We start from the raw sequence: 13,735 nt of genomic DNA on the forward strand, positions 1-13,735 counted from the left end.
CAAAAAAAAAAAAAAAAATTAGAAAAAACCCCTCTAAGATTAACAATTTCAGAGATTTTGAATCAATTTTTTATTTGGCACCCAATAAATTTCGATCTTATATATTGTGAATTTTTTTAAAAAAAATTTATTCTAACCTCAAAAAATAATATTTTTTGAATGAAAATAGCATAAAAATATTTTTATAAATTTATAAGTTATCCACAATTAACATTATATAAGCGTCCTTGAGCTTGTAAAGTTGTTCTGATTTAGGATTTATGATTACTTCAGTTGGTTGTTTTTTTTTAGGATTTGTGCTTATTTTGTTATATTTTAATTATTATTTGGATCACAATGATGTAAACTATATTAAATATGTTATTTGTAGGTTATAATATGTGGATATTTGAATTTAAAGAAGTGGATATTAATTTGTAGAAGATAATGTGTGAATTTTTGAATTTATTAATAAAGATATTTTCGTAATTAAAACAATTGGTGTCACAAAGTCATACCAAATTCTGTTAGTATAAGAGGTTTTCACTTAATATGATACTAGTGAACGACTCTCACACACGACGAGTATGTAAAATAATGATTCACAAAATTTTGTTATAGTTTTTAATGATAATGATAATGATAATGTAATTATATTAAATATGTAATTTATAGACATGATATTTGAATTTTTAAAGTGAATTAGATATTGTAGTTATGAGTAATTATATAAAAAAACATTATTTATCTAAAGAGATAGGATATTTTCATTAAAACTCATTTGTACCACAAAGTCGAACCATTAAAGACCTCAAACTTAATATATAACTAATAAAAGATGCACACACGTTGCATGTATTATTATTATTTTTAATTTAATCAAATAATACTAAACAATTAATACGAAATTATTTTCAATTTAGAAGAGTTGTTCGATTTAAATGATTTTATCCATACATTTGAATTTTTAACAAACATAAGATACACCATATCCATCCACTTTCCAAAAAATTTAAATTTCTAAAATATTTTTTAATTCTATAGATAATATGTTATTTTAATATTAATAATGATTTATAAATAAAAAAAATTAATTTAATTTTTAGGAGTACAAATATAAGTGGTATAATCGAAAGTATAATTTGCTCGTGAATGACTAGTATATATTATGTATATGTTATGATGTTAATAAATTATTGTCTGATAGTTATTTGTTGCGTAGTTAGAAGTTAATAACTAAAAAAATGCATTTTTAGATTCCATACTGAGTTTTTTTTTTTTACAAGAAAAGCTTGAAATTTTATTGATCAAAAGTAAGGAATTTTGTTACAAGATATTCCAACCAAAATTGCAAATTCTCGTGTTCCAATATGGTATGACAGTGAGAAGGAAAATTAAATGAGCAATACTATGTGCAATCACATTTGTCCATCTATGCATGTGGAGCAACGTAGATTCTCGAAAGTAGCTCAATAAATATTTAACTTCTGTAGCAATTGCACCATTGTAGTTACGATATTCCTTTGGACAAGTGTCTGCTTGCACCGCCAAGAGTAAGTCGCTAGAGATTTGTTGAATCGTTAATTCTCATTCTTGCACCAGTCTGAGGCCCTCCCGTATCGCGACTAATTATGCATAAACAACCATAGGAGGCCTGTTGATGTTCATAACAAAAGCAATGACAATATGTCCCGCATGGTTGCGAACCACCCCACCGATCGCATAGTGTTTGGTGTTATTATTGTACGCTGCATCAACGTTCACTTTTAAAAGGTTAGGTGGAGGAGCAGACCACCTTGCCGGTGAGCCAATGGTACTGTCTCGAGGGGTTGTGAGCACATATGCACGAGCCTTCTAGAATTCCTGGAGCAGCGAGACACTCCACTCTACTGAAATACGTATCCCCTTGCTCTCTTTCTCATGCACAATTCTGGTCCTCTCATACCATATAGCCCATGACCTCATTACGAAGACTTCAAAGGCCTTCTTATCTACTGCCCTTTTCATGCAAAGAAATATATCCGCAATATCAAGATGCCTTGCCTTCTTGACAAATTGCCAATACAAGGTTAAGTCAAATGCAGGTGACACCCACCTTGGAGGCTAGGATTTTGACAACAGAATGGTGAACTATTTTGTGGAAGAGCTCAATAGAAAGCACAAAAAGAATATAAGCAACAAGTCGTGGCCATTAAGAAAGTTGAAAACAGCATGTGAGAGGGCAAAGAGGAATCTGTCTTTTATGTCACACACATCTATTGAAATCGATGGTTTGTACAATGGGATCGATTTTGAGTCTAAAATATCGCGTGCCAAATTTGAGGAGCTAAATATGGACTTGTTCGAGAAATGCATTGGCCATGTTGACAACTGTTTGATGGATGTCTAGATGGACAAAACGAGCATATATCCAAGACGTGGTGCTTGTTGGTGGATCTACTAGAATTCCAAAGGTCCAACAATTGCTCCAAGATTTCTTTAATGGTAAGGAGTTGTGCAAAACCATTCACCCTGATGAAGCTGTAGCCTGTGGTGCCGCAGTTCAAGCGGCGATTTTGACTGGACAAGGCAACCACAAGATCAAAGACCTAATATCGTACTATATATGTCACCCCTCTCTCTCTCTCTTAGTATAGGCCCTACTGCCGGTGAAATGAATGTATTCGGTCCTAGGAATACTACCTTTCGTACTAAGAAAGAAAAAGTCTTCGCCACCAGTCGTGATGACCAAACTATTGCTGGGTTCGGCGTATCGAGGGTGAAAGGCCTAGAACAAGCGACAATATTCTGCTGGGTAAATTTTCGTTGTCTGGGATTCCCAGTGCGCCGAGGCGGGTCCAGAAAGTCGATGTATGTTTCGATATTGATGCTCATGATGGTATCTTAAACGTGTCCTCAGAGCATAAAACAACCTGTAAGAAAAGTAGTATCACGAGCAGTACTAATGTCTATACCATGCGGCCCAAGGATGAGATCAATAGGATGTTGAAGGAAGCTGAAACGTGTAAGTTGGAAGATGAGGGGCACATAAAAAGATTTGCGATTAAGAATTCTCTAGAAGATTACATATATGGCACAAGGGACAGTATTTCGACCAAAAGAAGTGGTTCCAAATTACCAGCTCCCGGCCGGCACCAAAAAAACTAAAGATGAGATGAATGCAATCCAATGGTTGGATGACAGCATGAAAAATAATTATTGTAATTATCTTTTGATAGCAAATATTACTCGATCATTTCCCACTCCTTCAGCACCTTAGTCTTCTTTCTTTAGAGGAGATCCCTTCGGATATTGGCGATATACCAACACTCTGAAGCAATTTTCTTGAAGTTTTGCAACAATTCTACCGTTGAATCAGCCAAGAAAGCACAAAATGAACTTGGGAATTCAAGTTCTTTCATTAAAGAATAGTGGAATGTAGAGTTTGGCAAGCGACAACTATGAAGTGACAGTACATGGGTAAGAACATACCATAAAATTCATATTTTGTTTCTCAATCCAATATAGATTTCAAGAAAAGAAATTCAGACTAATTAACTCTTTTCATCTGGGAGCAGTGTCATATCGTTTAAAGTCCAAAAAACGTGAAAACAAAGTGTAAACATAAAAACAATGTGTACTAATATTGAAATTTGATATCATAAAGAACAAATATTGTAAAAAAAAAATATTTAGAATCAAAATTAAAATTTTCTCAAAAAATAATTTCGCAAGACCCATATGTAAATAAGTTGAATAAAAAACATTTCAACTATTATACATAACCAAATACGTTATCATTTTAATTGTTTCCCTAAAAATCTATTTTTTACAATTTTCTACACTTCTTAATATAATTATTACATTTAATTCAACTTTGCCTCTCTTATAGAGGAAAAAAAACATATATTATTATATTATATTATATTTTAATCAAATATATTATGTTTTAAAAAAATTAAAATGTCTCGTCAAAAAAAAAAACAAAAAAAAAAATTAAAATGTCTTTGATTTGACAAACATTAAAAACGATATATATCTTAATAAAGCCATTTCGCTCTCACCTTTTTATTTTTTAAAACTATTACCTAAAATATTTTCCTATTAATTTTTAACAATAGAATCAAATTTCCTCAGGTAAGTAGATCCAGGCAGAAAAAATAAAAATAAAAAGGAATTATTGGACAAATGTGGAAGATATGATACAGTGATTGTGTATTCATTTTATTACAAAATTTAAATTATAATTTACTATTGTTTTATGCATAGTTAATATTAAAGAATGCAGATAACAATTCTCTGTTTTTAATATATTTATATTATACTAGGAAAAAAGATTGTGTATTCATTTTTCTGACTTTTGTAATTTTTTTATATTAATCATTTGTATAATTTTTTCCAATGATATATGTATCTTCATCATCTTCGTTTTAGATCTTTTTTTATTTATTTTATTATCATTTTAGAGGTTGAATCACGTCATTTTCTTTGAATAATTTGATTTTTTTAAAATACGTAATGGTTTGTCAATTGCTTCATCAGTGACAGATAAGACTCATTTATGAGTTTCAATATCTTTGCCAACTTTAAAAATAAATTTATTTATTTTCATGTTTCCTACTTATATAGTAATGCCTTTTGTTTTATCATACACTGAATAATTGCTACAATTTTCACTTCATGAGTTGAATTTATTCTTCACTTCATTCACATATTTTGAAATAGCAATATACATTTCTATAATTGCCTAAAAATATAATGTAGTATCAAGTATTTATCGTTTTACTAAAAACTATACATGATAATAACAGTGCAACTCAAATTTTTTCGATCGTACATCAGCACAAGAACCATGTTTCGATTGTTTTACTCAATAGAGACATTTATTGCACTCAAAAATCTTCCTCTCAATAATTACACTCCTTACAATCAATGTGAATCGAACATGTGACGTTGAGTCTGTAACCAATTGTATTATTAAACGCTTTGCCATTTACTAAAAATTATAACTAGTGGTAATGATGCAATTCAATCTTTTAAACTTACAGCTCAATTGGTACTCACACTCAAAGTGCTAAGTAATCAAGCCACCTAATTTGAATTCAAAGACACCCAAATTTGAATTCAAAGAATATCATTTTTGAATTATAAACACATGTCTTGATTAGTCAAAAAATGTTGGGTTTTATTTTTTGTTTTTTCCCTAAACTTCACCTATAAATACCCATTCATTCTTCATTCCAAAAATCACACCAAAAACACAAAATCCTCTCATCTACAATCATAAGTGTAGAAGTGAGATAAAGGATTTAGTGTGATATTTCTTAAGGAGTGTTTATCCTTGGAAGGAATATGATTAGTGGAGAGAAAGTGAGTGTTAAAATCAGAGTGTTCTGAGTGAAATACTTTGTATTCTCAATTCTCTTGTCTTCTTTGTTATTAATAAAGAAGTGATCTCCTTGAGAGGTTTAGAGTGGACGTAGCCCAATCTTGGGGTGAACCACTATAAATATTGATGTTCATCTTATTCATTGTTGATATTGCGATGCGATGTTACCTCGTTTATTTCCCTGATATCCCAACAACTGGTATCAGAGCGATGTTCTCAAATACTATAGGAAGTCCTCGTATGCTCTGTGGTTGCAGCTTAGTGTGAACTTCCACATCAGAAAAGGCTTTCTAGACAGTATTAGGGAAGTTGTTCTTTTGTATTCAGGCTTTGACGATTAATTCGTTGGTAGCAGTCACAAAAGATGGAGGTACGCACAAGCAAGATGATTAGTCTTAATGGCTCTAATTATCAACTTTGGAAAAGTAAGATGAAAGATCTTCTATTCGTCACCAAGATGCACCTAACGGTGTTCAGCGAGTCTAAACCAGATGATAAATCGGATGCTGAATGGAACTTCGAGCACGAGCAAGTCTGCGGGTACATCCGACAATTTGTCGATGACAACGTGTATAATCACATATCTAACGAGACACATGCTCGTACGCTCTGGACGAAGTTGGAGACACTATATGCCTCCAAAAGTGGTAACAACAAATTGTTCTATTTGAGCAAGCTTGTCCAGGTTCGATACAAAGAAGAAACTCTGGTCGTAGATCATCTAAATGAGATTCAAGGATTCGTGGAGCAATTATCAAGTATGAGCATAAAACTTGATGATGAGGTGATAGCTCTGATTGTGCTAGCTTCATTGCCAGAGTCTTGGGAGACTTTGAAGGTATCACTCACGAACACAGCACCAGGAGGAGCCGTGAGTATGGACTTCATCAAGAGTGGTATCTTGAATGAAGAGATGAGGCGGAGATCTCAAGGATCCTCTACCTCACAGTCAGATATTTTGGCTGCTGAGTCAAGGGAGAGAAGCAAGATCAAGAAAAACACAAATCAGAAGTCAAGAAGAAGCAAGTCTTCAGGGAGATATGTCAACATAAAGTGTTATCGCTATGGAGAAAACGAAAAAATATTGTCGGCAACCGAAAAACAAACATGAAACCGACGATGAGCAAACAAACGCCATTGACGAATTCAATGTTGTTCACGAGCTAGAGCAGGAGTCCGTAAATTTGGCAACTCAAGTAACTAGTTGGGTGATCGATAGTGGAGCAACAGTCCACGCCACATCTCGAAGAGAATGCTTTACATCCTACACACAAGGGGACTTTGGTGTGGTGAGGATGGGGAATAACGATTTATCCAGAGTCGTGGGAAAGGGATATGTGAGCTTGACTACTATGGATGGCTATACACTGATCCTGAAAGACGTCAGGCATGTGGCAGATATGCGCCTGAGTCTGATATCGGTCGAAAGACTCGATGAAGAAGGTTTCTGCACAACCTTCCGAAATGGGATATGTAAGATTTCAAAAAGATCACTTGTGGTGGCAAAAGGATTAAAGATGTCAAAGCTGTATGTAGTTCATGAAAATCATTCTGAAGTGTGAATTACGCAGGGGAAGAAAACTCAACAGAGTTGTGGCACCGACGTCTTGGTCACATAAGTGAAAAGAATCTTACACGCCTTGTGAGCAAGCAAGTTCTGCCCGGTATAAAGCAGGTTCATATGAAACAATGCACAAACTGCTTAGCCAGAAAACAAAACAGGATATCATTCAAAAGTTCACCTCCTAGCAGAGCCGATAAAATACTAGATCTGGTGCACTCAGATCTATGTGGTCCGATGCCATTGTCGCTCGGAGGAGCGAGGCACTGGGTAACTTTTATCGATGATCATTCTCGGAAATTTTGGGTGTGGACACTCAAAACCAAGGACCATGTTGCGGAAACATTCAACAATTTTCTAAACTTGGTTGAACGACAAACATCCATTAAACTCAAATGTATTCGAACGGATAATGGAGGAGAATACATTGGAACCTTTGATGAGATATGCAAAAAGAACGGAATCACACATCAAACAACACCACCAAAGACACCACAACTCAACAGATTAGCTGAGAGGATGAATAGAACTTTGGCAGAAAGAGTCAGAAGCATGCTTTCACATGCTAAGCTGACTAAGGAATTTTGGGGTGAGGCTGTGGTTGTTGCTGCATATATATTGAATCGCTCACCTTGTGTTCCTCTCAATTATGATGTCCCGGAGCAGATGTGGCAAGGCAAAGAAGTTTCTTATAATCATTTGCGAGTATTTGGCTGTGTTGCTTATGTTCATATACCAAAGGATGAAAGACAGAAGTTGGATGTCAAAACAAGAAAGTGCATATTTATAGGCTATGGCGAGGATCAACTTGGTTACAAGTTCTACAATACAGATCTCAAAAAGGCTATAAGAAGTCGTGATGTCGTATTTCAGGAGAATGAATTCTTGGAGACTGTGGAAAAGGAGAATTCTGGATCTGAAAAAGATCTGGAATGGTGGCCTTCAACGGTGAATCCACAACTGGTTGAAGATGAAGAATTGCAGAATGATCATGAGGATGATGATGAGATCCGTGTTCACAGTGAACCACCAGCAGAAAGTTCTCGTGGTACAATGACCACACGTTCTGGAAGAGAAGTGCGACCCTCAACCAGATATTCTTCAAATGAATATATCATGCTAACTGATGGGGGAGAACCAAAGAACTTCGAGGAAGCTATTACCAGTGAACACAAAGATAAGTGGATGGAGGCCATGCAAGAAGAAATGCAATCATTGCATGAGAATGAGACATTTGAGCTGGTGAAGTTGCCGAAAGGCAAGAAAGCTTTGAAGAATAAGTGGGTGTTCAGATTGAAGCACGAAGAACACAGTAGTCAACCAAGATTCAAAGCTAGGATTGTCGTCAAAGGTTTCGGACAGAAACATGGGGTCGACTTTGACGAAATATTTTCATCTGTGGTGAAGATGAGATCCATCCGGATTGTGCTAGGGTTAGCAGCTGAGCTTGATCTGGAGGTGGAACAAATGGATGTCAAGACCGCATTCCTTCATGGGGATTTGGAGGAAGAAATCTACATGGAGCAACCAGAGGGGTTTGAAAGAGGACCTCATGTGCAGATTAAAGAAGAGTTTGTACGGTCTCAAGCAAGCACCAAGACAGTGGTATAAAAAGTTTGAATCGGTGATAACTCAACAGGGATTCAAGAAAACCACTGCAGACCATTGTGTGTTTGTCAAAGATACCTCTGATGATGATTTGATGATGCCATGGTATGTACTCGGCCAGATTTAGCTCATTCTGTAGGAGTAGTGAGCAGATTCCTTTCAAAACCGGGAAAGGAACATTGGACTGCAGTAAAATGGATATTCAGATATCTACGGGGAACCTCTAAACATAGATTGAGTTTTGGAGGATCCAGACTTGAGCTTGTAGGCTACACAGATGCAGATATGGCAGGAGATGTTGACTCTCGAAAATCCACATCAGGTTACCTGATTACATTTGCAGGGGGAGCTGTGTCATGGCAGTCAAAGTTGCAAAAGTGTATAGCATTATCAACCACTGAAGCGGAGTTCATTGCAGCAACTGAGGCGTGCATGGAGCTGTTATGGATGAAAGGGTTTTTGGAGGAATTAAGTTTTGTGAAAGATCAATACAAGTTGTTCTGTGTCAGTCAGAGTGCAATTCATCTTGGAAAAAATCCTTCAATGCATTCAAGATCAAAGCATATTGATGTTCGCTATCATTGGATACGAGATGTATTGGAGAAGAAGTTGTTGAAACTTGAGAAGATTCACACGGATGAAAATGGATCTGATATGATGACCAAGACATTGCCGAAATGGAAGTTGGAATATTGTAGAACTGTTGCAGGTTTGATCGAATTCACAAAATGGGCTTGAGGGGGAGAATTGCTAAGTAATCAAGTCACCTAATTTGAATTCAAAGCCACCCAAATTTGAATTCAAAGAATATCATTTTTGAATTATAAACACATGTCTTGATTACTCAAAAAATGTTAGGTTTTATTTTTTGTTTTTTTCCCTAAACTTCACCTATAAATACACATTCATTCTTCATTCCAAAAATCATACCAAAAACACAAAATTCTCTCATCTACAATCATAAGTGTAGAAGTGAGATAAAGAATTTAGTGTGATATTTCTTAAGGAGTTTTTATCTTTGGAAGGAATATGATTAGTGGAGAGAAAGTGAGTATTAAAATCAGATTGTTCTGAGTGAAATACTTTGTATTCTCAATTCTCTTGTCTTCTTTGTTATTAATAAAGAAGTGATCTCCTTGAGAGGTTTAGAGTGGACGTAGCTCAATCTTAGGGTGAACCACTATAAATATTGATGTTCATCTTATTCATTGTTGATATTCCGCTGCGATGTTACCTCGTTTATTTCCCTGATATCCCAACACAAAGAACATATGCATTTGGGATGAAATTATTGGGTTTGAGTGCTGAAAAAAACGAGAGAAACCACTATCAAAAATGAAATAGCATGAATGAATAATGATACATCAGAACTCATGATTTCTCATAAATTCTTTATGCCGTAGTTTTTTTTAGCTAAATCTAAAATTTTTAAAACTCGGTTTTTTTTGAGTAAAATGCTAACTTATTGTATAGTTATCCAACCTTATGGATCTTACATCTTACGATCTTAGTTATCAATTTAGGTTGATTTTTCTTTTTTTTTTAAAAAAAGAAGAAATAGTGAGAATCAACCTCCATGTGGCAGATGAACAACTTTAAATAAATGCAAATTTTGGTACAATAACTTAAATTCCATTGCAAGATGAAATCTTTATAGCTAAAATATTTTCTATGTGTTTTGTATAGCTTGTGGTGTTCGTTTTCTTGNTTATAACTTTGATAATATATTATTTAACTTTTGACACTTTTTTAAAGCCTAAAAATCAAATGCAGGGGATATTATTTGAACATAAAATTGCTCCAATTAGTTCGATAAATTTAATTGTTTTATTTATTTCAATTTCAATTTTATATATTCTTCTTCCAAACTCGATTTTATTTACTTCAATTTTCATATAAAAAAATTAATTCCATCCGTAACTGAACTCATACGAGGAATTAATGTAATAGTTCAAAAATATATTAATTGTGATATTATAAAATTATTTTAAAATATCATGTTATTATTACAAACTTATGAAAGCCCTCTAGAAATTTTTCAATAACAATTTTAAATTATTGTTTTTTATTAATATCATATAAAATAATTTTTAAAAACATTAAAATTAAACTCATTAAAAAATTTATATATAATATTTAAAATAAATTCAATGTAGTTCACATAATAGAGGCGTTTATTAGCTCTTCACATTCCCAATTCGCTCTTCAGTTCTTTCGTTAATAAATTTGCCCATCTGGTAGTGTCCTGCTGGGTTCTCTCAATTCAGATATTGGAAGCGGAGAAAGAAACGAAGATTGGAAAGATGAAGGTGACAGTCACCACTCGTAGCGGGAGAGAACTCGTGAAGGGAGGCTTGGAGCTCAGTGATTCGGTGCGTTCTTAGTCCTTTTTCGATTTCTTGGCCATGATTTCGACGGTGTGTGGCTGGTTTTTGTGTTAGAAAACTTGGGTTTTGTCTGCTCTGTTTATTGTTTTGTTTTTGAGAATTTGGGTTCAAATCTTTACTGTCGTGGCTTGATCTTTGTTATAGTACAAGGGTCGTGTTAAAAAATAAAGCTTGTGCTTTTGGTGTTGATTGCAGGCCTCTGTGGCTGATTTGCAGGAGGAGATTTACAAGCGAAGTAAGTTTTAGTTTGTTTATCTTGTTGCTGTGATGTTGGATGATTTTGCTGAGTTTATTATATTTATATATGTTGCATCTTGTCTTCCATGAACCAAAGGCGCATTCATATGCCACAAGTTTGAATTAGAATACAAGAATGCTGCATAAACTAAATTGGCAAATGAGAAAAGAGAAGGGCTTAAAAGATCTTGTGGGATTAATTTATATAAATGGTCTTATAAGATGATATGACAGAGGAACTCTGCAAACTCCGAGAATTTATATGCACGGACTCCATGGGATAAATTACTCCCTTTTATGTAACAGGTGTACTTTTTTGTTAGTATTATAACATTAACAACTAGTTTTCACAGTTTTTTTCTTGAGTAGCTTTTCTGTTTAAAAGTTACTTCTTGAGTTGCCTTTTTAGATTTCACAGTTAACAAAGAATTTACCCCTAGTAAACTTTATTTGATCTAAATTCTCGTCAATGTAGTAAATGGCGTTTCTTCTATGAATTATGATTGTTAAATTAATCTGGAAGTCGAAATTCGGTCCTTGACTTGAAACTGTTCCAATTCTAATTTAACAGCCTATTGTTGTTATATTTGTTTTTTGGCAACTTATAGCTTCCATAAAATCTGAACTTACTGTATATGTTCTATGTGGTTGTGCCTTTGAACGATAGAGCACTCAATAGTAGAGAGCTCTTAGTAGTTCCTGACGAATCTTTGTCTCTCACCAGCTTGGTTTATTTTATTTTGTTTTTCTTTGTTCATTTCTGCATTTTCCCTGGGCTCTAAATTTTTGTATTCTGCCTACAGCCAAGAAATTCTATCCCTCCCGACAGCGATTGACCCTACCTCTCCCACCCGGATCAAAGGAGAAGCCCATTGTCCTTAACTATAAAAAGAGTCTGAAAGAGTACACTGATGGGAACAAAGACCAATTAATTGTAGTTTTTAAAGATTTGGGCCCACAAATTAAGTACAGTACCCTTTTCTTCTGGGAGTATTTGGGTCCTCTGATTCTCTATCCTATCTTCTACTACTATCCCGTGCACCGTTTCTTTGGCTACAAGGAGGAGCGTCTCATTCACCAAGTTCAGACATATGCTATGTATTACTGGTGTTTCCACTACTTCAAACGTATTATGGAAACCTTTTTCGTGCATCGCTTTAGCCATGCAACTTCACCACTTGCAAATGTTTTCCGAAACTGTGCTTATTACTGGACTTTTGGTGCGTGGATTGCTTATTATGTCAATCATCCATTGTACACACCTGTCAATGATCTCCAGATGAAGATTGGTTTTGGGTTCGGTTTGCTTTGTCAAATCTCAAACTTCTATTGCCATATCTTATTGAGAAATCTCCGGGGTTCTGATGCAAGTGGGGGGTACCAAATACCACGTGGCTTTTTGTTCAACTTAGTTACATGTGCAAACTACACGACTGAGATTTATCAGTGGCTAGGCTTCAATGTTGCAACACAAACTGTTGCAGGTTACGTCTTCATGGTGGTTGCTGCTTCCATAATGACAAATTGGGCCCTTGCTAAGCACCGTCGTCTCAAAAAGGTAAATTTCTCTCCATTCTAGTTAGAAATGGTTTAGTTTTTGTGCGACTAGGAGGAACATTTCTAGGCAGCATACACAGGCACATATTCTGATGCAGCTCAGAGATTTAGATTGCACAGGTATTCTTTAGCATAGACCAACCCATTAGAAACAAAAGATTCGGTATAATATTCATCCCATCTCGGCTTACCTATGGTGTATAATATCTGGGATATTCTTTGTGTATAACATTGATATATTTATATTTTCCTGTGATATATTCTTCTTTTTTTATCATTGATTCTTATTTGTCCTTCCAATGTTCCTCACCATCCTTAGAGAATTAGAAAACAAATACATATATTCCCTGCAGTATTAAGTCGATCTTTGGACATTCTACCATACATTAGCCCCTTCAAGTATATCAGTGATCTCATACCATCAGCCCATATGCAGCAATGCCTCGAAAAACCCCCATTGACTTGTGTCTGTTTCAGTTGATTTTGATTGAAAATCATCGACAGTGGCTTTTATATACATTATACATTGTGAATATGTGTACGATTTTACCCGTTTGCTGCAGCTTTTCGATGGAAAGGAAGGAAGACCCAAGTATCCAAGAAGATGGGTTATACTACCTCCATTCCTGTAGAAGGAACACTACCGAACTCAGGGCTCTTGTTTTACCATTTGCTGTCCAAATGAATTGCCACTTCATTTCTTTCTGTTCTTTGAACTATTTGATTGGGAGATTTACTTCTGTTTAATGTCTCCTTTTTAATGGTTTCAGCTTCCATCTTTGGTATGTTCTTAGTGTTTATTTGGTTTAGGTTAAAAAATGTGGGATTATTAATTAACTATCAGATTAAAATTTTTAATATTTAAGTTTCTTATCTTTTTTTTTTTTGATTGAAACTAGAACTTCCATATATTAAAAACCATCGAAAGAGGCTTAAGCTTTTACAACAGAATATAAAAGAAATGGGATTGCATCTTCCACAGAAATTATGCCTGATTATCACGACCTTTCAGGTTGCAGTGTATGGTCATTTATCTTG

At 34.7% G+C, this 13,735-nt stretch overlaps 1 protein-coding gene and 1 pseudogene across 1 annotated transcript; both read left to right on the forward strand.

The window, feature by feature from the left end:
• The first annotated feature begins 2,032 nt into the window (after positions 1-2,032).
• On the forward strand, positions 2,033-3,238 carry LOC140982882 (heat shock 70 kDa protein 1-like; annotated as a pseudogene).
• A 7,445-nt stretch (positions 3,239-10,683) lies between these two features.
• On the forward strand, positions 10,684-13,557 carry LOC140983347 (very-long-chain enoyl-CoA reductase-like). The gene is made up of 4 exons (XM_073450360.1): positions 10,684-10,888; positions 11,099-11,138; positions 11,944-12,698; positions 13,261-13,557. Exons 1-4 carry the CDS (start codon positions 10,820-10,822, stop codon positions 13,327-13,329), a joined length of 933 nt encoding a protein of 310 aa, XP_073306461.1. The 5' UTR covers positions 10,684-10,819; the 3' UTR covers positions 13,330-13,557.
• Positions 13,558-13,735: the final 178 nt, after the last annotated feature.

Source organism: Primulina huaijiensis, chromosome 8, assembly GCF_012295235.1.
Source record: "Primulina huaijiensis isolate GDHJ02 chromosome 8, ASM1229523v2, whole genome shotgun sequence".
Taxonomy (NCBI): domain Eukaryota; kingdom Viridiplantae; phylum Streptophyta; class Magnoliopsida; order Lamiales; family Gesneriaceae; genus Primulina; species Primulina huaijiensis.